Source organism: Salmo trutta, chromosome 1 (assembly GCF_901001165.1).
Source record: "Salmo trutta chromosome 1, fSalTru1.1, whole genome shotgun sequence".
NCBI lineage: Eukaryota > Metazoa > Chordata > Actinopteri > Salmoniformes > Salmonidae > Salmo > Salmo trutta.
Window position 1 is genome coordinate 40,439,311 of NC_042957.1, and position 26,043 is coordinate 40,465,353.

Sequence of the window (26,043 nt, forward strand, 5' to 3'; positions counted from 1 at the left end):
TGGTTCACCTGAGGGCATAGCAGGATTTCTTATAAGTGTCCGGATTAGTGTCCTGCTCCTTGAAAGCGGCAGCTTTAGCCTAGTGGGGCAGCAGGTAGCCTAGTGGCTCGAGCATTGGGCCAGTAACCTAAAGGTTGCTGGATCAAATCCCCGAGCTGACAAAGTAAAAATCTGCCATTCTGCCCCTGAACAAGGCAGTTAACCCACTCTTTCCCGGTAGGCCATCATTGTAAATAAGAATTTGTTCTTAACTGTCTTGCCTGGTTAAATAAAATAATTTAAAATAGCCTTTAGCTTGATGCGGATGTTGCCTGTAATCCATGGCTTCTGATTGGGATATGTACGTACGGTCACTGTGGGGATGACATCGTCAGCTGGCATTTACATAACAATGGCTAACTTAACTCCTCAAAAAGTAACAGTTTTGAATGATGCAGAGGTAATTGATTCTGCTCTCCACAAGTCTTATGAATCATACTCCTGATGGCAACAACAACACTAGAGCTTACATTAACACAAAACACTGGCGACACCTTGGTGTTTGGGTAAGTCTCAATCAATGTTCCCTCTAAGCTGGTGCACAGTAGCCTTGAGACTGCCTCGCAGAGCGCAGAAGAAATATCAGCCCACAAAGAGAAGCACGAGACTGAACGTCACTCAAGTTTCTAGAATTTTCCCTGTTAGTTAACACCATCAATGTTTCCCTTTACTGTAGCAATTGTGATCAAATCAACATAATATTTGCCACTTTCAATGCAACATACCGAAACAAAAAACTATGCAATAGATTTTTTGGGGGGCAGAACGCATAGTAGTAGGATTCTATTTTCACGACTGCGCCCGTATTCTACACAGACCATTCGGCATAACCAATCAGAGCTGCAGTCGGCCTATATGCAAATAGACCATTGCCATATATGGATCTGTGCCATTGAACTGGACTGTGTTTACAGCTGTGGTCATGACTAGATGCTCTTGTTTTGAGATCAAAGCAAGAGCTGCATGTAGCCACATGTGCACATTTTGTTCATTTCATTTGCTAGTTAGTGAGTTATTTGACCAGATATAGATAACTTGTAGTCAGCAATAGGGGAGTGATTGTTTCCTACAAGAGCACAAAACATGTACATTTCTAGACATCTTTGAAAAGCGAGTCAGATAACACAAGAATCAAACAACAACATTTAAAGTCACCTCCTTGTCTGAAGGACAAGTGGATAAACAGGTTAATTAATGTCAAGCCTTGCAAGTCTCATGGAATGTCGGCCTACATTGAACACCACACATTGGTAGGTACTGTAGGCTGAATGATGGTAGGCCACTCTGGTAAGCCTACATTATGATCAAATAGCCACAGTAGCCTACTTGGCCACTGTTAAAACTAGTGAGGCACTGATATGACATTTTTGCCCGATACCGATATGAAATTTTCCTTGACAAAAAACCCAATACTAATAACCGATATTTCAAATTTTTGCGGCCTTTAAAGCATTCTAATACAGTTATAGTTAACACACACATGGACGCACCGGTCTAAGGCAGTGCATCTCAGTGCAAGAGTCGTAACAACAGTCCCTGGTTCGAATCCAGGCTGTATCACATCCGGCCGTGAATGGGAGATCCATAGGGTGGCGCACAATTGGCCCAGCATCGTCCGGGCCGTCATTGTAAATAAGAATGTTTTTAACTGACTTGCCTAATTAAATAAAAGGTTAAACACACACACACCAAAAAGTTATTTTGTTGGCATTTACGTATGTCCCCGTTACCAGTAAAATATAATCAAAACCTATTTCTTTCACTTACTTGCTGTGCTGTTTCGTTGTTCATTTATTCTTGGGTCTTTGCATGTCCCCCGCCCCAAAAAAAACAACACTATTTTGCATGTCAAATAAGCTTGTTGACCAATCAGGATCTGAATATGACTGCACGTCACATAATAATTTAGCGCGTTCATAAATGTTTTACGTAGTTATTACACAATCACTTGTATATCATATGTCACAACGATTCATCGATACGTATGCTATGATGCTGGTGAAGTTGTCTCGCGCACCTACAGTTCTGGTCATAAAAAAAAAGCTAGCTAGCTCATGGATGCAAACAATGTAGCTAGGTGTCATCATCTAAAATAACCCTAATTTATAAGATAGTTCTTATTTGATTAATGGTGGTCGTACCCATCTATGTGAAGCTAGCCACAATAAGGATTAGCCACAATAGTGGACTTTGTGGTTAGCCTTCAAAATAAAAGTATGGCATAATTATACTATTTGTATTCATTTGCATCACTGTCAATGACATTTTAATTTTGAAGGCAAACAGCAAATTCCAGTATTGTGCCTAATCCTTATTGTGGCTAGCTTCACAACACATAGCCCGTTCCGGGTTACTAGCCAGAAGCCTCACTAGCCAGATTAAGCTAGCTGGCTGCTTATAACGTTAGCTTTGGGCAACAGGGTTGCTGGCTTTTCATGAACTGAAGTTCAATTTCAATAGGCGAACAACAAGTGGCAACTTTGCTAATACTTACTCACAAGGATTCCTAAATCATTGCTAAGAATAATGAAAATGACTGCAGTTTCTACTGGTCATTGTTTTCAGGATGGTTGTATTGGTGCTAGCTTGGTACCAAGCTAAAGCTAGCTACCCCAGAAGTTGCGGTCGAACAAATTATGCTTTATTACCAACGCGGTATTGTAAAACACATCGTTCGTGTCCGGGGTTTGCTTGTTTGCAGACTTTTTGTACAGCTTTGACAGTGCTACTGTATCTTTTTGACATGCAAAGACCCAAACGGTGTTCCATAGTATGCATGTTGTGAAGCTAATAGCAGGGACGCTATTACTGTGTAACTCTGGTAGAGCAACATCTGAAAAATAGCGCACTTGGTAGTGTGTACCGGTGCTCGACCAGTAGGCGAAAGCCAACATCAGCCACGACAGAGAACGGTTGATTGTCAAGGGCAATGAATTCCATTATCTTGGCTTTAATGGATTTCGCCTTTTGAGTTTATTTTTTTTTACTCTTTCAAATAACTGCTTGACTTGTTGACTGCTCGCTCCCCACAACAGACATTAGGAATGCTGTGTTGCATGTGTTGTGCAAAACTTTGTGGCGTCATTCCGTCATTTACCTATGTTATATTAGGTATGCACGGTAGCTTTGACAACGGTTTTTAACATCCGCGTTAAACTAGACATTGGCCGATACCGATGTTGGCATTTTTAGCTAATATCGGTCGATTCCGATATGTTCACCGATATATCGTGCATCCCTAGTTAAAACTGTAACTTAAAGCGGGAACAGCCTCAGTGTTCACAATAAACGCACTGGAAGGTGCACATCATTTTTTACAATGTTAAAGTTTGCGCTCAGCAGACCTGAAATTGGCTCAGAGGGAACATCGGTCTCAATGGAAAAGCACCATAAGGTGCCTGATGCTAATGCTAGCAGGCTCAGGGGTGCCTAGTGAGCATTTCCTGTCCCGTGAGAAGGCTAGGCTGGTGGAGAGTGCGGACTTGGAGTTTCATTTTCAAGGGATTACTGGCAAAATGAGTACCAAGAAGTGGATTACGCTACTGGGAATTGACAATGAAACAAAATGTGGCTTAGAAATGGCATGTATGGTAAAAAAACGAGAGAGAAAAAAATAAACAACTCACTGGGTTAACATTGTTGTGCAAATGTTTTGAAGTACTTTTTTTGAACGCGTGTCCACACAATGTGAAAATGTGCCTATGACTTCAGTGGCATCAAAGAGTATAAAGCTCTTTAGTGGCATAGCCTAATACACATTAAGTCTGTAGAGTAATTGAGATCTCAACCCTTTCAGTCTCCACGATGACAGACAGAAAATGTTTGGCCAGTGGTAAGAGCTCTCTTCAGGCCGTTGCTAGGAGATATGACATCAGATCTACAGTATATACAGCAGTTCTGAGGAAACCTTTCATCGATTGTTTTCAGTGGGTATTTATCATTTTGAGAGAATGGAACATTCTTAATGCTCAAGTTAGCACAGTCCTCCAATTACATGCTTGACTTACCTCGTTGAAAAAGGGCACAAGTGATAACTCTCTCCTAAAACGAATCGTAGAAAACAGTGTGTTTATCAAGCGTCAAATCAATAGATTCTTGGCAGATTTCCAATTCGATATTAACATAAAGACAACAGCTAGGGACTATAGGATATACACAGACATGAAATCCAACCCTACGACTGTTTAAAAGGACATTATGTATTGCTCCCATACTAAACTTAGGCCTATACCTAACCATTACAGCTTGACCATAAAGACAAAGAGAGGATGAGAATTGCGAGTCTTGTCAACATCTGTCAACACATTCAAAAAAATTGTGTACAGGACTGGTCGCAGGCTGTTTTCATGGACGGAATAATGACAGCAAAAACTAAACAACCATCATCCAACAACAAAGCAGCCCATATGCAGAGTTTAGTCCGTACACAGAAAACTGCACTAGCCCATCCATCAAAATTCATGACAACTTCAGGCAAACATGCTTCATCCCTTTCACAATGCCAATCTGGTACACAAAAATAGAATTAGTCATCTAAAATTAACCTACTAACTGAGAAATGGGAATGAGCTGATCGTGGACTACAGGAAAAGGCGGGCCGAGCAGGCCCGCATTAATAGTGACGGGGCTGTAGTGGAGCGGGTTGAGAGTTAAGTTCCTTGGTGTCCACATCACCAACGAACTATCCTGATCCAAACATACCAAGACAGTCATGAAGAGGGCACGACAAAACCTTATCCCCCACAGGAGACTGAAAAGATTTGTCATGGGTATCCAGAATCTCAAAAGGTTCTACAGCTGTACCATCGAGAGGATCCTGACCAGTCGCATCACCGCCTGGTATGGCAACTGATCGGCATCTGATCATAAGGTGCTACTGAGGGTAGTGCGAACGGCCCAGTACATCACTGGGGCCAAGCTTCCTGGCATCCAGGACCTATATATTAGGCGGTGTCAGAGGAAAGCCCATTAAATTGTCAGAGACTCCATTCACCCAAGTTAGAAACCGTTTTCTCTGCTACTGCACGGCAAGCGGTACGGGAGCGCCGAGTCTAGGAACAAAAGGTTCCTCAACAGCTTCTACCCTCAAGCCATTAGACTGCTGAACAATTCATAAAAAAAATAGCCACCGGACAATTGACATTAAAGTTTGATTTTATTTGATCTGACAATTGGCCAGCAAAGCTGAAACAGTGTGGGAATGCTTGGACACCCATACAAAGAGAAAATTGTTTGGCTTGCTACTTCGTCAACCATGGTGAATTTCCATGATAAAGTGCTTGGTCGAGACAAAGACCTCTGTTCAACATAGCCTCTGTGGAGTTGCTTCACTCCTCATATAGTGTCTCGAGTAAGATCATTTTGTTGGGGGGAATTAGCGCTTTGAGTGCCCATGACACAGCAAGGTCAGGACCCATTGCCTAAAGAGGTGCTGCAACGCATCAGAAAAGGAGCCTCTTGGATACAGGCGTGATTAAGAGCCATTGTTATTCACCAGGGAATGGGGGCTCTTGAGATTTAATGAGTGGTGGAGCTACACAATGTGCAACAGTGCTCAATGATATGGCCAAGGGAGCAGCACATCTCAGATGTCAAATGAACAAACTTGATTGTAAGCTTCTGTGCTGGTAGTTAGGCCTACATCCAGTGCCTTGAGAAAGTATTCACACCCCTTGACTTTTCCACATTTTGTTGTGTTACAAGGTGGAATTAAAATGGATTTGCCCCAAACATAACACTTTGTATTAAGGACATATAGTTAATTTCTTTGCAGTTTTCATTTAGTGCCTAATTGCAAACAGGATGCATGTTTTGTAGTATTTTTATTCTGCACAGGCTTCCTTCTCAATACTAACCTAATTGACAAGAGTGGAAAGGAGTAACTACAATGTTGTTGATCCATCCTGAGTTCTCTCCTATCCCAGCCATTCAACTGTGTAACTGTTTAAAGTCACCATTGGCCTCTGAAATCCCTGAGTGGTTTCCTTCCTCTCAGACAACTGAGTTAGAAAGGACGCCTGTATCTTTGTAGTGACTGGGTGTATTGATACACCATCCAAACTGTAATTATTAACTTCACCATGCTCAAAGGGATATTCAATATCTGCTTTTGTAAAAATTTGTTTACCCCTCTACCAACAGGTGGCATTCTTTGTGAGGCATCGGCAAAACCTACCTGGTCTTTCAGGGGGTGTGAATACTTCCTGAAGGCACTGTACAAGTCAAGCCATTGTTAGCCTTTTCCGTTGATGTATTTTCATTTTCAAATATATAGTGCATACCACTGTTCCATTGTACAAAACTGGACAGGTGAGCGTCAACATCTTATGTCAATCAACTTCAGCCCAATAAGAATCAGGTTTATTTATCCAGTATCATGCAAACATCTAACAAAATTGTCTGAATCAGTTAAAGAAAAAATGAAAACGACTCGTTCACCAGATCAATCATGGCCTCCATTCACCCCCACCTCAGGAAAGTCATTCTAATCCCTATTAGAATAGGAATTAAGAGCAAACATAACAATATGAAACATCTTCATACTTGGGGGCCCCAAGTCCCCCAGAGGGGTTGATGAATGTCACACAGCCATACCTCCATCAGTGAGCACTGACATCCTCCATTGTGTGGAGTGGGAGTGAGTGAGTGAGTGAGTGAGTGAGAGAGAGAGTGAGAGAGAATCTACAACAGGGCTGTCACGTATCATTCATCAGGGAAATTGTCTGTGAGAAATGGCACAGTAAACCGGCAGCAGGACAGTGGGGACTAAGGTAGTGTTTCTAATTAGACAACGGCAGTCAGCTAAACGGTCTTCCTCTGAATTTGACGCCTCTTCCCTCCCTCCCTCCGGCACTTTCTCAGAGAGAGCGGTAATTTGGCAAGAGACTCGAAAATCGTCTCCAGTGTATTAACACAGGCACATGCATGTCCTCGCTCAGAAAACCTACACTACAAGAGTGAAGGCAGAAGAGGCATGATGATGTCATTTCCTCTGACTCACTTCCTGTATCTGGGTATTAAGAAGTTTGCGGTTAGAAATAGCCCATGACAAAAAAAAGACTGGAAAATCAATGACTACTTTCACTTCTACACAAATGCTCTCTTGCTCATGCATTAAAAACAAATTACTGTAATGCCCCTTCTCATAAAGCAATAATGTTTTAATCAGCAAATTTTAATTAATTAACATGGGGGCTATCACAGACCAAATTTGTACAAAGTAGTGCGAGTGAATGTTGAAAGTTGCAGGGCAATGCAGCCAAATATTGGGATGAATGAATAGGACTAGAGAAAAAAATACGGTCAGAATCACCACGTCCTGCTATAGATTAAATCCTGCCAATTGTCATCATCACAGGCATACCCAGGCAGAGTTCATGTAAAACTCAAGTTTCTAAATGGGTTTCACATTCAATCTAATTTAGGCTACTAGGCCCCGATTCCAACTTGAGTTAAGTGTGCATAAAATGGACCATTATTCCCTTTAATGCACTTTTCTCTCTATACGTATTCTGACCTTGAACTTAAGCATGAGAACAGCAGGCTACTGACCTGCTATTGGTTTGGGGTGGAGAACAAATAAATGAAGGTGTGGCGCAGGTTTGTCTACAGATAAGTCAAAGTTCTTAATAATTCCGGGCAAGGAAAACATTAAAGGTCTAACAAACCTACCGGTTCCAAGTGGAAAAAGCCTCCACTTTATTTTTTCCAATAGAAATATCACAATTTTCCATGCACTGTAATTTACAACTTGATAAGAGCTAGGTAAAATGAATAATCCGTTTGGATAAGGGAATTGTAAATAAACTCAGCAAAAAAAGAAACGTCCTCTCACTGTCAACTGCGTTTATTTTCAGCAAAATTAACACGTGTAAATATTTGTTTGAACAGAAGATTTGGGGGGGGGGGGGTCAAAAGTCAGTCAGTATCTGGTGTGGCCACAAGCTGCATTAAGTACTGCAGTGCATCTCCTCATGGACTGCATCATATTTGCCAGCTCTTGCAGTGAGATGTTACCCCACTCTTCCACCAAGGCACCTGCAAGTTCCCAGACATTTGTTGGGGGAATGGCCCTAGCCCTCACCCTCTGATCCAACAGGTCCCAGACGTGCTCAATAGGATTGAGATGTGGGCTCTTCGCTGCCAATGGCAGAACACTGACATTCCTGTCCTGCAGGAAATCATGCACAAACGAGCAGTACGGCTGGTGGCATTGTCATGCTGGAGGGTCATGTCAGGATGAGCCAGCAGGAAGGGTACCACGAGGGAGGAGGATGTCTTCCCTGTAACGCACAGTGTTGAGATTGCCTGCAATGACAACAAGCTCAGTCCGATGATGCTGTAACACACCACCTGAGACCATGACAGACCCTCCACCTCCAAATCGATTCCGCTCCAGAGTACAGGCCTCGGTGTTACGCTCATTCCTTCGACGATAAACGCGAATCCGACCATCACCCCTGGTGAGACAAAACCGCGACTCATCAGTGAACAGGACTTTTTTCCTGTCCTGTCTGGTCCAGCGATGGTGGGTTTGTGCCCATAGGCAACGTTGTTTCCGGTGATGGCTGGTGAGGACCTGCCTTACAACAGGCCTACAAGCCCTCAGTCCAGCCTCTCTCAGCCTATTGCGGACAGTCTGAGCACTGATGGAGGGATTGTGCGTTCCTGGTGTAAGTCGTGCAGTTGTTGCCATCCTGTACCTGTCCCGCAGGTGTGATGTTTGGATGTTCCGATCCTGTGCAGGTGTTGTTACACGTGGTCTGCCACTGCGAGGACGATCAGCTGTCCATCCTGTCTCCCTGTAGCGCTGTCTTCGGCGTCTCAGTACGGACATTGCAATTTATTGCCCTGGCCACATCTGTAGTCCTCATGCCTCCTTGCAGCATGCCTAAGGCACGCTCACGCAGATGAGCAGGGACCCTGGGAATCTTTCTTTTGGTGTTTTTCAGAGTCAGTAGAAAGGCCTCTTTAGTGTCCTAAATTTTCATAACTGATACCTTAATTGCCTACCGTCTGTAAGCTGTTAGTGTCTTAACGACCGTTCCACAGGTGCATGTTCATTAATTGTTTATGGTTCATTGAACAAGCATGGGAAACAGAGTTTAAACCCTTTACAATGAAGATCTGTGAAGTCATTTGGATTTTTACGAATCATCTTTGAAAAGACAGGGTCCTGAAAAAGAGTTTATATAGATATTTTTACTTCAATCGCTGGAGACAAATGTACATGGCAGCAAACTGAAGCATATATACATACACTATATGACCAAAAGTATGTGGACACCTGCTCGTCGAACATCTCATTCCAAAATCATGGGCATTCATATGGAGTTGGTCCATCCCGTTGCTGCTATAACCACTCTTCTGGGAAGGATTTCCACTAGATGTTGGAACATTGAGATCAAGTCCCCGCAGCATTCAGCCACATGAGCATTATTGAGATTTGGCAATCAGGCCTGGCTCGCAGTCGGCGTTCCAATTCATTCCAAAGGTGTTCGATGGGGGAGGTCAGGGCTCTGTGCAGGCCAGTCAAGTTCTTCCACACCGATCTCAACAAACCATTTCTGTATGGACCTCGCTTTGTGCATGGGGGCATTGTCATGCTGAAACAGGAAAGGGCTTTCCCCAAACTGTTGCCACAAAGCTGGAAGCACAGAATCGTCTAGAATGTCATTGTATGCTGTAGTTTTAAGATTTCCCTTCACTGGAACTAAGGGGCCTTGCCCGAATCATGAAAAACAGCCCCTGACCATTATTCCTCCTCCACCAAACGTTACAGTTGGCACTATGCATTTGGGCAGGTACCGTTCTCCTGGCATCCGCCAAACCCAGTTTTTTCCATCGGCCTGACAGATGGCGAAGCGTGATTCATCTATGCAGAGAACAGGTTTCCACTGCTCCAGAGTCCAATGGTAGTGAGCTTTAGACCACTCCAGCCGACACTTGGAATTGCACATGGCGATTTTAGGCTTGTGTGCGCCTGCTTGGCCATGGAAACCCATTTCATGAAGCTCCCAACATACAGTTAGTGCTGACGTTGCTTCCAGAGACAGTTTGGAACTCAGTAGTGAGTGTTGAAACCGAGGACAGACGATTTTTATGTGCTGGAAGCAAGTGGGAAGTTTTCCCAGTCTTCTGTGGACTTTATATTGCGGTTGGCAACCAACTTTAAGTTGCGTTATCACCACCAACTGGACTGGAGTGTGGACCTCAGTTCAGCTTTTAAATCACCCACATGGGTATATGCTCCTAAAAACCAATGAAGAGATGGGAGAAGCAGGACTTGCAGTGCATCAAGCATCAAAAACAGAACCAAGTTATTCTTGAAGAACTAGAAACTAACTAGGTTTCCACTTTTATCTGTGGATTAATTGTCAGAGTAGAGAACACACGATTGATTGTGTGTGACTCAAAATAGGTCAAAATTCTACAAAGATCCAGGAAAAAAAGAACCTTGTGCATTTCAGGTAAAATAACAACCCAATGGGCCTCCTGAGTGCCACAGCAGTCTAAGGCGATGTTTTGCAGTGCTAGAGGCGTTACTACAGACCTGGGTTCATTCCCGGGCTTTGCCACAGCAGTGGCTGGGAGTCGCATAGGACGGTGCACAATTGTCCCAGCGTCGTCTGGGTTAGGGGAGGGTTTGGCCGGGGGGGTCTTTACTTGGCTCATCACGCCCGAGCCATACGGATTGCTTGTGGCAGGCCGGGGGCCTGCAGGTTGACCCCGGTCGCCAGTTGAACGGTATTTCCTCCGACACATTGATGCGGCTGGCTTCCGGGTTAAGCTGGTGGCTGTTAAGGAGCGCGGTTAGGCTGGTCATGTTTCGGTGGACGCATGACTCCACCTTGGCCTCTCCCAAGTCCCTTAGGGAGTTGCAGTGATGAGGCAAGATAGAAATTGGGGAGAAGGGGGGGGGGGGGGTAAAATACCAAACCAAAAATTAAAATAAAACCCAATGTTTATATCCCAGGACAACTTAGCTAGCAACAGCAAGCTAGCTAGCTAGCTAAATTTCCATGAATGTTTCGACCAGTCTCCAAATTAATATAGTTGGTTCAGTGTTCGTTTTGATATTTCAACCTATGTGTCCAGATCGCGTCTGGTGTGGATGGACAAAAATCAATATGCACGCGCATGCTCGGTGTAGTCAGCATGTTAGGCTACTATGGTAAGCGAGTGGTGCGCCTTTTCATGTATTGATTACCCATTTATTTGCCTCTGCCTGCAAATCATCCTCCTAAAAAAGGTAGGCTATATCCTATATGCAAAACATAGCAAGTGTCACTGTAATCATTCTTGCTGCTTTAAGTTCAATAGCTATACCTGCAAGATCAGGTGTGCGTGTGGTCTCAATTTAATAGAGTAGGCTATAGCTTATGCATGGGCGGAGAAGAACGGGGCAGTTATCTTTCCAAGGAAATATACTAAATATATGATTTGGCTATAGATTACGACATTGCCTAAAAACAAATATTGATCACCCATATATGTCGCCCTCTGAAAATCTTCTATATCTTCTCTTGAGCTATAAAATAGCTCAAGAGAAACAATCTGCTCTCTTCAAACTACATCTATCATATTTTTATTTAACTAGGTAAGTCAGTTAAGAACAAGTTCTTATTTACAATGATGGACTAAATTGGCTGATATAGCCCAGTAATACAGATAAGCCTAATATAGAAAAGGGCCATGTGAGAATCTATGGTAATTCAACCAGTGGCGTGTATTCACAGATGCCAAGGGAAACCAGGCTTCCCCAAATATTTGGCGAATAAAAACATGAAAATGATCAAATATTCTCATCTCTCCCTGTGTTTTCATAATTTCCGTCAAATCACAAGTGGCTGAATCTCACTGGAGAAATCATCCGAGTGAGGGAAACAGCTCCACTCTGTCTCAGTATTTGTAGCCATGTATCTGATGCTGTCTGGACCGAAAGAGTATAACATGTTGCCGCCGTAGCATTTGAATGATTGATACCAGCAAGCAATAGACCTCCCTTGATAAAAATAATAAGCCAATCAGCATTGAGCTGAGCTCAACTGTGGGTTGTCCTGGTGCAGCAAAACACCCCCAAGGGAGACCAGTTTGGATTTGGCTTCACCACAATCAAATCACTTCCTATGCAAAAAACTGTCTGTTTCTGGTCTGCTTGTGTTGATATCCTCCAGTAGCTAGCTTGCTAAATCATCCCTTTCCTAAGCCATGGATGACAATGGGGAATTGGACTTGTGGTTTTGACTTAATTCTCTGTACAGGCCAATGATAACGGCAATTCTGATCTAACCATAAATGTGTATGATGTGCCACAGGCTGGAAGTTAAATATGTAGCCTAATAAGCTCACGTTAACTAGCTAGCCAATTTAGCTGGTTCATTGTTTCCCATGTGAGGAAGTTAAGCTACCTAGCTAAAATGCTTACTAGCCCATGGCAACAAAAACATGACAGAGCCATAGACCGCTTTGCCAACATGAAAGAGGATGGCGTCGGCATTGAACTAGTCTACAAGTTAGGTAAGTCAACATTTTTGTTTTAATTGCGCACGCACACACAGAAATCAGTATCATGGACAGCCAAATGATACTTATCAACATTGATTGGACTAAATTGTTTTTGGTATCTTTAAGTTTTTTTTCAGCATATTTAACTAAGCATATATAGCCTAGTTGATTTGATGCTGTATAAATGGTTAAGTTGAAATGGTGCTGAAATAGCAGAGGCAGTGCTCCTGTTGTTTTTGTGCTGACTTGCGGTAACTCTGTGGTTCTAAATAAGTAGTTGTTTAGTAAACTGTCGAAAATATTAACTTGCTTGACCATGTTGCAGGTGATAACTGTTTGTTACATGCAATATTTGCTTTGTGGACTTCCAGACAGATGTTGCTGTCTGGTTTTGTGATGAAACAAACGTGTGTAGTTCAATTTATTCCACCACTGTGTGACTTGTCTTTTTGTCGTCACGGCCTTATTGTATATCATGGTGGTGTGTGAATGAATGGGTTATAGAGTAAACAACGCAATTATTACAATATAGGTTGTACTATGGCTTTTTAACTAGCTTGGCTTTGCTTCCTCCGTGATTTTACCCACGCGCCACGACTGAACTAACTTACTGCCTATAGGGCGCAAAATTGATGGGACCATGGCTGGGAAGTGAGCTGAGTCACATATGCCTAAAATAACATTGCAGGACTGCAGTTCGGTTTGGGACCAGTTCTTGTAGTTGCGAGTGGGAGTCAGACAGAAAGCCAGCAGGTACAGGCGGGGTGTGGTATGAAAAGCTGCGGGTACAGGCGGGATGAAGAAATCAGTCCTGAGCAGACCTCTACAACACCCAATGTGACCAAGGAAAAGATGGTCAACATTTCTAAACATGACAGTCAGGATATGATCTTTCGGTATTCTACTCCAACCGAGTAAAACAAAGCAATAAGAGCACATTTTCTGTGAGGCGGAAGTTTGATCAAAACGGCCAGAACCAAGATAGTGAGTGGCAACCTAATCCCGCCTTCCCGGGCCTACTAGGGCACCAGTCTCGGCCTGGCGATGTAACATTCTGGGCAGACGACCTGGACGCAACTTTGCTGCTTAGTGGAGTGGGGTGAAAGGGTGCAGAAGAAGTCATAGTACAGGCCAAATGAGCACCATATGTTGACATTAACGTTACAAAATATAACATCCATGGTGAGCTTATATTAGTGAGAAAGAACATTACCTCTGTAAAGGCTGATCATGTGTTTATACAGTATTGGCTACACATTATTGATCATGTTCCTACCAAGTTGTGAAATAGCCACACTGCAGACCAGTGGTGAGACTCCAAATACTTAAATGGCTTTCTGTATTATTTTTATATATTACAGATCTGCTAGTTTCTCTTCAGTCTCCCTCACATTCCTCCATGATCTGGGAATACAGGGATCGGCTCTGCTTCTATTCAGAGGGCAGACTGGTGAGCAGGAAGCCCCAGTGAACTTTGACCTCAGTGTGGAGGTAGAGACAGATCTGGTGCGCATGCATTGCACTCACATTCTGCCATGCTGTACAGATGTTCTGTAACACTCAGAATTGGTGTGGCTCTGTTGATGCACCCTAGTCTGTCATACAGGTCTGCCCATGAGGTGGTATGGAGGGAAGAGTGGGAATGTGGTTGAATACTCACATAATATCAACAGAGCATTATCTTTTCTATGAGACATACTTTTTGTACCCAGAACCTGAAAAATGGCTGAATGTTCAGCTATACTACACTGAACAAAAATATAAACATGTGCTGGTAACAAACAGACACTAAAATGAGCAGTTTTGTCACAAAACACAATGCCACAGATGTCTCAAGTTGAGGGAGCGTGAAATTGGCATGCTGACTGCAGGAATGTCCACCAGAGCGGTTGCCTGAGAGAGTAATGTTAATTTCTCTACCAAAAGCCAGCTCCAACATAATTTTAGGGAATTTGGTAGTACATTCAACCGGCCTCACAACCACAGACCACGTGTAACCACGCCAGCCCAGGACTTCCACACCCGGCTTCCTTACCTGCGGGATCGTCTGAGACCAGCCACCCCGACAGCTGATAAACTGTGGGTTTGCACAACTGAAGAATTGATGCACAAACTTTCAGAAACCTCATCTGCATGCTCTCCACGGATTAATCCCAGTTTCAACTATACCGGGCAATGGCAGACCGTGTGGGCCAGCGGTTTGCTAATGTCTATGTTATGAACAGAGTGCCCCATGGTGGCTGTAGGGTAAATGCATGGACAGGCATAAGCTAAGGACAACGAACACAATTGCATTTTATTGATGGAAATTTGAATGCACAGAGATACTTTGACGAGATCCTGGCCCATTGCTGTGCCATTCACCTGCCGCCATAACGCACGGCCCCAGGTCGCAAGGATCTGTACATTGACGTTTTTTCAATGTACATTCTTATATGAACTATAACGGAGTAAAATCTTAGAAAAAAAATTGTTGCATGTTGCAGTTATATTTTTGTTCAGTGTGCTTTTGAACTTAGTATTCAATATTTACATGGGCAGGATGCAGATAATCCAACCCAGTGTGTGAGTGAGGGGAATACATGTGTAATCATCCCATAGGATCAGACTTGGATACAATGTTAGGGGTTTTAGGCTGGGTTTCTATATAGCACTTTGTGACATCTGCTGATGTAAAAAAATGCTTTATAAATAAGTGTGATTAGATCTCAATTGCATACTCCTTGTCTCCTCAAAACACTATTGGATGAGAGAGCCAGAGGTCCCTCCCCTCTGACCTTTCTCCCATGGGTTGAGGAGAGGAGTACACAATTAATATTTTTCCTTTGTGTATAATACAGGTTTTCAGCAACCACCATACCCTGCATACAGGCAGGTATCAACTCGCTTCAGGGCCCTACTCACACATGCATGGTGAACAAGAACTCCCTCAATGGGAGAGACGAGGCAAGAGGGTGTGGGTGAGTTTACTGCAGAGTGGACACAATACCGCCTAACTGGAGTTACACCATTGGCCTACATACTGGATTTTTGCCTCACGTTAGTGACGAGCAAGTAAACTCACCCACACCCTCATCTCTCCCATTGAGGGAGTTCTTGTTTATAACAGGTTTAGCTGATTGAGGGGACTGTGGGTGGAGAGCGAGCATAAACAGTGGTTTTGGATAGTTTCTATTTGGTTTCCTAGGCCCGCCGAATCACCCATGAGGATACACACCCAGGTGAACAACAAGTCAGGAAGTCTGGACTCCCAAACTGCAACCCTGCTATGGACTATTCTGCTTGAAACCAACCCTTTAGAGTTTTATCAGGAGAAAATGGAAAGTCAGCTCCAGTAACAGCAGATGGATGTAACCTCATTTTAGCCCAACATTTGAGCTGAAGTACATCTGTTTCTTTGCTAAATTAATTCATATGAACGCGGCCTAATTGATCTTTGCCTGTTGGGCCTCAAAAGACACAATCTGAAAGACTTCCTGCTGTTCAAATGGTTTCAAAGATGTGATATACAGTGTCTTCAGAAAGTATTGAGACACCTTGACTCTTTCCACATTTTGTTACAGCCTTATTCCAAAATTGATTAAATTGCACCCCCCCCCCCATGACAAAGCAAAAACAGGTTTAGACATTCACTAATTTAAAATATACTCATGTAAATGTTTGGAGTTTTCAAACCTTTTTCTCAGTACTTTGTTGAAGCACCTTTGGCAGCGATTACAGAATTGAGTATGACACTACAAGCTTGGCACACCTGTATCTGGGGAGTTTCTTCCATTCTTCTCTGCTGATCCTCTCATGCTCTGTCAGGTTGGAGTGTTACTGTACAGCTATTTTTAGGTCTCTCCAGAGATGTCAAATCAGGTTCAAGTCCCAGGTCTGGCTGGGCCACTCAAGGACATTCAGAGACTTGTCCCGAAGCCACTGCTGCGTTGTCTTGGCTGTGTGCTTAGGGTCGTTGTCTTGTTGGAAAGTGAACTGTCACACTAGGGTGAGGTCTTGAGTGCTCTGGAGCAGGTTTTCATCAAGAATCTCTGTACTTGGCTCCGTTCATCGATCCATTAATCCTGACTAGTCTCCCAGTGCCTGCCGATGAAAAACATCCCCACAGTACGATGCTGCCACCAACATGCTTCACCATAGGGATGGTGCAAGGTTTCCTCCAGATGTGATGCTTAACATTCAGGCCAAATAGTTCAATCCTGGTTTCATCAGACGAGAGAATGTCTCTCATGGGCTGTCATGTACCTTTTACTGAGGAGTGGGTTCCGAATGGTCACCTTCGTAAGGCCTGATTGGTGGAGTGCTGCAGAGATGGATGTCCTTCTGGAAGGTTCTCCCATCTCCAAAGAGAACTCTGGAGCTCTGTCAGAGTGACCATCGGGTTCCTGGTCACCTCCCTGACCAAGGCCTTCTCCCCCGATTGCTCAGCTTGGCCGGGCGGACAGCTCTAGGAAGAGTCTTGGTGGTTTCAAACTTCTTCCATTTAAGAATGATGTAGGCCACTGTGTTCTTGGGGATCTTCAATGCTGAAGACATTTTTTGGTACCCTTCCCCAGATCTGTGCCTCAACACAATCCTGTCTCAGAGCTCTATGGACAATTCCATCGACCTTACGGTTGGTTTTTGCTCTGAAATGCACCGTCCACTGTTGCACCTTATATAGACAGGTGTGTGCCTTTCCAAATCATGTATAATCAATTGAATTTACCACAGGTGGACTCCAATCAAGTTGTAGAAACAAAGGACAATCAATGAGCTCAATTTCAAGTCTTATAGGAAAAGGTCTGAACACATACAGTTGAAGTCGGAAGTTTACATTCACTTAGGTTGGAGTCATTGAAACTCGTTTTTCAACCACTCCACAAGTTTCTTGTTAGCAAACTATAGTTTTGGCAAGTCGGTTAGGACATCTACTTTGTGCATGACAAGTAATTTTGCCAACAGTTGTTTACAGACAAATTATTTCACTGTATCACAATTCCAGTGGGTCAGAAGTTATAAAGTTGACTGCCTTTAAACAGCATGGAAAATTCCAGAAAATGATGTCATAGCTTTAGAAGCTGCTGATAAATGATGTCAATTAGCCTGAGTACCTGTGGATGCATTTCAAGGCCTACCTTAAAACTCAGTGCTTCTTGCTTGACATCATGAGGAATATCAAAAGAAATCAGCCTAGACCTAAGAAAAAAATAAATAAATGTAGACCTTCACAAGTCTGGTTCATCCTTTGGAGCAATTTCCAAATGCCTGAAGGTACCACGTTCATCTGTACAAACAATAGTACGCAAGTATAAACACCATGGGACCACGCAGCCGTCATACCGCTCATGAAGGAGACGCTTTCTGTCTCCTAGAGATGAACGTACCGTAAATTCCGGACTATAAGCCGCAACTTTTTTCCCACGCTTTGAACCTCGCGGCTTAAACAATGACGCGGCTAATATGGATTTTTCCCGCTTTCAAATTTTTTTCTCTCCAAAAAAAACATTCTGTGACATGCTCAGTTTTTTGGCGGCATGAAGCTTTCATTAGACCAATGAAATTGCCGAACGGGTTAAGGTCAAACAGTGACAAGAGCGACAATGAAAACGATCCAATATCGGATGAAGCAATTCTGAGGCTATTCAACTCCGACACCGAAGGAGATGACTTCAGTGGTTTCAGTGCACAGGAGGAGGAAGATAATGACCAATGACTTTCTTGGTAGGCTACTGTTTACTGCTAATTAATTTTTTTTTTGTTACAAGCCGTGCTTCGTTAAAGCCTATTTATTTTTGTTACAAGCCGTGTTTTGTTAAAGCCTGTGTAAAGTTCATTTGTTTGAATGTACCGGTAGGCACCTGCGGCTTATAGACATGTGCGGCTTATTTATGTTCAAAATAATATATTTTAAAAAATTCAGTGGGTGCGGCTTATATTCAGGTGCGCTCAATAGTCCGGAAATTACGGTACTTTGGTGCGAAAAGTGCAAATCAATCCCAGAACAGCAGCAAAGGATCTTGTGAAGATGCTGGAGGAAACAGGTACAAAAGTATCTAAAACGAGTACTACATCGACATAACCTGAAAGGCCGCTCAGCAAGGAAGAAGCCACTGCTCCAAAAACGCCATAAAAAAGCCAGACTATGGTTTGCAACTGCATATGGGGGACTCAGATCGTACTTTCTGGAGAAATGTCCTCTGGTCTGATGAAACAAAAATAGAACCATTTGGCCATAATGACCATCGTTATATTAGGAGGAAAAGGGGAGGGGCTTGCAAGCCGAAGAACACCATCCCAACCGTGAAGCACGGGGGTGGCAGCATCATGTAGTAGGGGGTGCTTCACTGCAGGAGGAACAGCTGCACTTCACAAAATAGATGGCATCATGAGCAAAGAAAATGATGTGGATATATTGAAGTAACATCAAGACATCAGTCAGGAGGTTAAAGCTTGGTCGCAAATGGGTCTTCCAAATGGACAATGACCCCAAGCATACTTCCAAAGTTATGGCAAAATGGCTTAAGGACAACGAAGTCAGGGTATTAGAGTGGCAATCACAAAGCCCCGACTTCAATCCTATAGAAAATTTGTGGGCAGAACTGAAAAGGCGTGTGCGAGCAAGGAGGCCTACAAACCTGACTCAGTTACACCAGCTCTGTCAGGAGGAATGGGCCAAAACTCACCCAACTTATTGTGGGAAACTTGTGGAAGGCCACCCAAAACATTTGACCCAAGTGAAACAATTTAAAGGCAATGCTACCAAATACTAATTGAGTGTATGTTTACTTCTGACCCACTGGGACTGTGATGAAAGAAATAAAAGCTGAAATAAATCCCTCTCCTATTATTCTAACATTTCTCATTCTTAAAATAAAAAGTGATCCTAACTGATTAAAGACAGGAAATTTTACTGAGTTTAAATGTATTTGGCTAAGGTGTATGTAAACTTCCGACTTCGTGTGTGTGTGTATAAATATATGGCTTTCAATTAAACAATTGATTATTGAACTGCTTCAAGCTTAGTACAACTGCCTTAACCTATTATTTCTCATATATACACGCATTAGTCTTTGTAAACAATATAGGTCCAAAATCTGTATAAAATTCATGTAATTCTCGTGGACCATGAGTCCTTGTATCCACAGCTCTATGTGAGTGTTTGCATTTCCCCAGTACTCAGAAATAGGCCTACACCAAATTTAGTGGTGGAGCTGCTGTTGGGCTGAAATACAAAATAAGTATTGTGGTTTTAACTGTCAACATTGCAGCTTTCTCAACAATCTAAGAATACAGTCCCTAATGGAGAAAAGAGGAGAAGCAGCTGGTGGCTGATATACAGATGGTAATATTACTGGTGTGAAACAGAGGAGTCTGGTGGGAGGAGCTATAAGGAGGACGGGCTCTGTATAAAGGCTGGAGTACAATACATGGACCTGTGTCAAACATGTGGTTTCCATATAATTGATACGGTTCAATTTATTCCATTCCAGCCATTACAATGAGCCCGTCCTCCGATCTCTTGTCCCATTAGCCTCTGGTGTGAATAGGTCTCACCCTCTCAAAAATTGCTACTGCCCACACTGTTCTCCCAAACATGGTACTTTCCCTAAATTCTCATTTAAACAAGAGTAGACAATGTTATGTTGACAGGGAGTTATGAAAAGCTATGTAGCTATGAGTCACGCAAGATACTCAGAGTCACAGCAGCTTCAGCTGTCATTTACCCGACTGTTCCTAAAAGTAACAGCCCTGTAAGTAACTACTGATCTAATGCGTAAAGAGGTTACTCATATGCAGAGAATGGGTGCGTTGGTAGTCCTGTCACAGGACAAGGTACTACCCCGGCAGTTCTTGCCTGGCTCAGGGGTAACCTCGCTGTCTGTAACTTGCTCATCAAGGTCCCATTACACATACAGTGCTTTCGGAAAGTATTCAGACCCCTTCACTTTTCCCACATTTTGTTATGTTACAGCCTTATTCTAAAATGGATTACACTTTTTTTCTCTCCTTAAGCTACACACCATACCCCATAACGACAAAGCGAAAACAGGTTTAGACATTTTTTTGCAAATGAATTAAAAATAAACAAATAACTTATTTACATAAGTATTCATACACTTATGCTATGAAACTCGAAATTGAGCTCGGGTGCATCCTGTTTCCATTGATCATCCTTGAGATGTTACTACAACTTGGAGTCCACCTGTTTTAAATACAATTGATTGGACATGATTTGGAAAGGCACACCTGTCTATATGAAAAAGGTCCCACAGTTGACAGTGCATGTCAGAGCAAAAACCAAGCCATGATGTCGAAGAAATTGTCCGTAGAGCTCTGAGACGGTACCAAAAACGGTACAAAAAAAATGGTACCAAAAAAATGTCTGCAGCATTGAAGGTCACCAAGAACAAAGTGGCCTCCAACATTATTAAATGGAAGTTTGAAACAACCAAGACTCTTTAAATAGCAATCGGGGGAGAAGACCTTTCATCAGGGAGGTGACCAAGAACCCGATGGAACTCTGACAGAGGTCCAGAGTTCCTCTGTGGAGATGGGAGAACATTCCAGAAGGACAACCATCTGTTCAGCACTCCACCAATCAGGCCTTTATGTTGAAGTGGCCAGATGGAAGCAACTCAGTAAAAGGCACATAAAAGCCTGCTTGGAGTTCGCCAAAAAGCACCTAAAGGACTCTTGGACCATGAGAAACAAGATTCTGTGGTCTGATGAAACCAAGATTGAACTCTTTGGCCTGAATGCCAAGCATCGCGTTTGGAGGAAACCTGGCACCATCCCTACGGTGAAGCATGGTGGTGGCAGCATCATGCCGTGGGGATTTTTTTCAGCAGCAGGGACTAGTCAGGATGGAGGGAAACATGAACGGAGCAAAGTACTGATGAAAACCTGCTCCAGAGCACTCAGGACCTCAGACTGGGGTAAAGGTTCACCTTCCAACAGGACAACAACCCTAAGCACACAGCCAAGACAACACAGGCGTGGCTTTGGGACAAGTCTCTGAATGTCCTGGAGCGGCCCAGTCAGAGCCCAGACTTGAACCTGATCGAACATCTATGGAGAGACCTAAAAATAGCTGAGCAGCGATGCTCCCCATCCAACCTGACAGAGCATGGGAGAATCTGCAGTAAAGAGTGGAAGAAACTCTCCAAATACATGTGCGTCAAGCTTGTAGCATCATAACCAAGAAGATGGTCCCGTGTGGCTCAGTTGGTAGAGCATGGTGTTTGCAACGCCAGGGTTGTGGGTTCGATTACCACAGGGGGAAAAATATATGAAATGTATGCATTCGCTACTGTAAGTCGCTCTGGATAAGAGCGTCTGCTAAATGACAAAAAGTAATAATAATAATATATAAAGACTTGAGGCTGTAATCGCTGCCAAAGATGCTTCAACAAAGTACTGAGTAAAGGGCCTGAATACTTATTTAAATGTGATATTTACATTTATTTTTAATACATTTGCTAGAATTTCTCAAATCCTGTTTTTGCTGTCAGTAGGTATTGTGGGTATGGTATGGGTATTGTGTAAATTGATGGGGGGAAAAAAACAATTCAATCCATTTTAGAATAAGGCTGTAATAAAATGTTGAAAAGGGGGTCTGAATACTTTCTGAATGCACTGCACGTTGCAAAAACAAGTCGGTGTTCGATGCATTATTTATCAGCAGGCCTTGTTGATCCTCATGTTCAGCACTTTGTAATTTATAAGCATTTTCCTCTTGGCCCGGTGCAATCAAACACTGCTCAGAGGGCAATGTGGCTCCCAGACACCCAATCAGCTAGTTGAAAGTGGGAACCCCTGGCACATTTTTTTCGGTGAATGAAGTTAGAAATAGTGTTGCCGGCAAAACAGGACTGTATGTATCAAGTGATTACACTCACTGTACTATACAGACTTGCCTACTATATGTGAATGTGATGACACTTGAAGCAATTGTATGGTCTTAAACCAAAAAGAGTGTCTATAACAAATCTTACATTTACAGGTAGGTATACATAATGTATACAAGGGGGATGACCTGTTCAGCATGAACTTCCTGGTTCCTACAGACAGTAGCCATTGGTCTTGCAGTTGAGGTACAAGTTATTCTGAAATGGGATCAGGTGATATTGAAAGGCTTGTTGAAATCAATACTTTGATTCCACCACACCAGTCTGAACCAATGATAATGACGGTTTGTGTCCACAGTAAACTCTGCATTCATAACCATTCCCAGTTTCAACCACAACTTTGATCCAAAGAAAAGCATTCCAGGCTTGTTGTGTAGCATCTTACCTGTATAGCCTGCAACCCAGCCCCACTGTGACACCATTGCCAACATCCATTTGAACATTATTCCTTCAATGAGCCAGAAAGTGCGGCTGTCCATTACTCTGAGGGGTTGAAGAAGAATGCAGTAGAGGCAATACGAAGGGATTGCTACACAGTTATTAATGAACACAAAGATGAAACGAAGGAAGGAGTTCAGGAGTACCCAGCCCAGGTTGCGGGCACCTTCTAGAAGTTGTGCCATACTGATGCACACTGCCTGTGAAAATAGGGAGAAAACCAGTTAGCTAGCAAATATTTCTGAGTGGTACATTTCTAATGTGAGTAGCTAAAAACTTCACAAATATGACTAACCAGAAAACATGGCTAACGTTAGCTAAGACAAGCATGCCTATATCTGTTAGCTACAAATATTGTTCGGGCCGTTCTAAATAGGATGCATGACAACCTAACAAACGTTAGGTAACTACCTGAAAATGGAGGCAGCCTTTCTAGAGACTAACGTTAGGCTCTGTTATCCATGTTGTAGTTTCAATGCACTTTATAGTTACAATAGATGCTGCCGGCTAGCTAATATCAATCAGTGAGCAGGACTCCGGGTTTAAATCATGTCTCCACATCTTGCAAGTCCAGTACAACGTGGAGGTCGTGGAATGAAGACCCACAACAGTTGACTTCGTCCAGTAGTAGTTCCCATACCAACTTACTTAGCTGGCTAGACATTCAAATAAAATCTTATAAATATAAAGTGTTGGAATCTTGAACCAGGGCATAGTCAACTAACTACTAGATAATGTTAAGCCAATCAAATGATGCTCTGACTGAAACAGACGTATAACGTACCCATACAAGCTAGCTACCGGCTGTTAACGTTAGTTGCTAAACTGGCTAACGTTAGCCCGGTAGCTTACTTTAGCGATATAACGGATTTTGAAGTGCTGGACAAGACGCTGTTCTTAGCTGGCTGGCTAACTAATACGCCACCAACAACAACTTCCATCTTCAATATCGACAGTCACATTTGTGGGGACATGCTAGCTGCCATTCCCATTGATTTTGTAAGGTGTTGGTACAAAGTCCGATTTTTTTTATTCCGCACCAATGTCTTATTAACTGGCTAACTAGCCTTGCGTGGTTAGCTAATCCTGGCTATCTAGCCAATTTAGCTACTAGTTAAATACAAGGGCGATAAAATCTAAATCACTAACAGACGTTTCAGCAAATGGCTAATTAACTAAACATCAATGTTCTCATCTTACTGTAACTCACCCAATCTTAGTAACGTTAGCTACTGTCCCCCCGTCCAAATGTCGCTGCCGGACGATAAAACAGAAAGCTGGCTTAGCATGGATGAATACCAAGTCGCATGTATTAAGTTAATATGTTAGATCCTTAAACATTGAGTTACGTATCAAAATTGTATATGTCCCATTCACACAACGTTAATAAACGTTCACACTCCCGTCACGGCTAGCTAGCCGCTAATACTATCCATGTAGCTAGTTAGCTACTCATTTAGCGTCGCTGGGTGCATCTCAATCAATGGCACTCGAATAATTCCATCGATGCAACATCAGTTAGCTAGTACTTTGGCTAGCTAGACATTTCTATCTACATCTCTTGCGTCTACTTTAATCCAATTGCAACAATCCCTTGATGGAAGAGCCATATAACACGCCTTTGTTTTAGTGCAAATGCGGCAGCGTTTCAGTTTGTACATCGGGTGATATTTAACATTCTGCTATCTGCTCCGCTAGTTTGACCGATCCGTTCGATTATCGCTAGCTACTTATGGAGCGGCCACCAGATGAGAATCTCATTTATGACGACGACGCTGAGAAAACGTGGATCTGCGCAAACTCTGACTGACAAACCACTGACAGAATCAAATGCTTTTGAGACAGATGATTTAAATATATATATATTTCACCTTTATTTAACCAGGTAGGCTAGTTAAGAACAAGTTCTCATTTGCAACTGCGACCTGGCCAAGATAAAGCATAGCAATTCGACACATACAACCACACAGAGTTACACATGGAATAAACAAACATACAGTCAATAATATAGTTGAACAAAAGAAAACAAAAAGTCTATATACAGTGAGTGCAAATGAGGTAAGTTAAGGCAATAAATAGGCCATGGTGGCGAAGCAATTACAATATAGCAATTAAACTCTGGAATGGTAGATGTGCAGAAGATGAATGTGCAAGTAGAGATACTGGGGTGCAAAGGTGCAAGATAAATAAATACAGTATGGGGATGCGGTAGGTAGATAGATGGGCTGTTTACAGATGGGCTATGTACAGGTGCAGTGATCTGTGAGCTGCTCTGACAGCTGGTGCTTAAAGCCAGTGAGGGAGATATGAGTCTCCAGCTTCAGAGATTTTTGCAGTTCGTTCCAGTCATTAACCATTCGCCTGGTTGCCGTCTCTGTTCAGCTATTACATTCCACTCCTTGCCTCTCCTGTCATTTGCCGGTGGGGTGCTTTGGCAAATGACAGGCAATCTTTAATGATAGAATGTTGATATTTTATGATATCATAGGATTTGATCCTGATTCGATAACCCTCACAGCTATCATCCAATCACAATGTTTATGCAAATTAGACTGATTCATACATTTGATTGGAAACATTTTAACATTGGGCCATGGAGAGCCTATTAAATGACATTATTCTAATTCCGTATCTATGATTTGGGCATTCTGACGTAATACATTGAATCGTAAGCAAAAACAGATCTCCGCGCGCCCATTGCATTCAAACTTTCCCGCCAGTTCATTGTGAACAAAAACAGATCTCCGCGCGCCCATTGCATTCAAACTTTCCCGCCAGTTCATTGTGAACGCTGTAGCGTATTTTAAATCCAGAAAGCAAGAAGAGCAAGGTGCATTTGAACCTTGAGATTGCCAAAAATCCAGTCACTCTCTCTGGCAAATTTATTTATTTAATTTAACTAGGCAAGCCAGTTAAGAACATATTCTTATTTACAATGACGGCCTACAGGAGTCAATGCATAGGCCTATTGAAACTATTCTAAAACTAACTGAAACTATTCTGGAATAAAAATTAACTGTACCTAACAAATCAACATATAATTGTGTTAAGGACAGAGAAAATAACAGAGGGCAGAGTGCTACATACACAGTGCACCTAGTGGGTAACAGCAAATAAATTGATCAAAGACTGTAGTCCATACTTGTAAGATCGCATTATTTCTACAAAG

The 26,043-nt window shown here is 42.7% G+C and overlaps 1 protein-coding gene across 5 annotated transcripts in view; it reads right to left on the bottom strand.

The window, feature by feature from the left end:
* The window catches only part of LOC115195842 (acyl-CoA:lysophosphatidylglycerol acyltransferase 1), an 81,623-nt gene extending 57,012 nt beyond the window's left edge, over positions 1-24,611 (bottom strand). For 2 of the 5 annotated variants that reach the window (XM_029756152.1, XM_029756184.1), the window contains exons 1-2: positions 24,085-24,611; positions 22,822-23,074 (exon numbers count right to left, since the gene is read on the bottom strand). In XM_029756152.1, coding sequence (XP_029612012.1) covers positions 22,822-23,059 — 238 coding nt within the window. In that variant the 5' untranslated portion in view covers positions 23,060-23,074; positions 24,085-24,611. Of the gene's footprint in view, positions 1-22,821; positions 23,075-23,285 lie in introns of all 5 variants that reach the window. The other 3 variants (XM_029756177.1, XM_029756169.1, XM_029756161.1) reach the window with 3 other exon arrangements.
* Between the last annotated feature and the right edge of the window lie 1,432 nt (positions 24,612-26,043).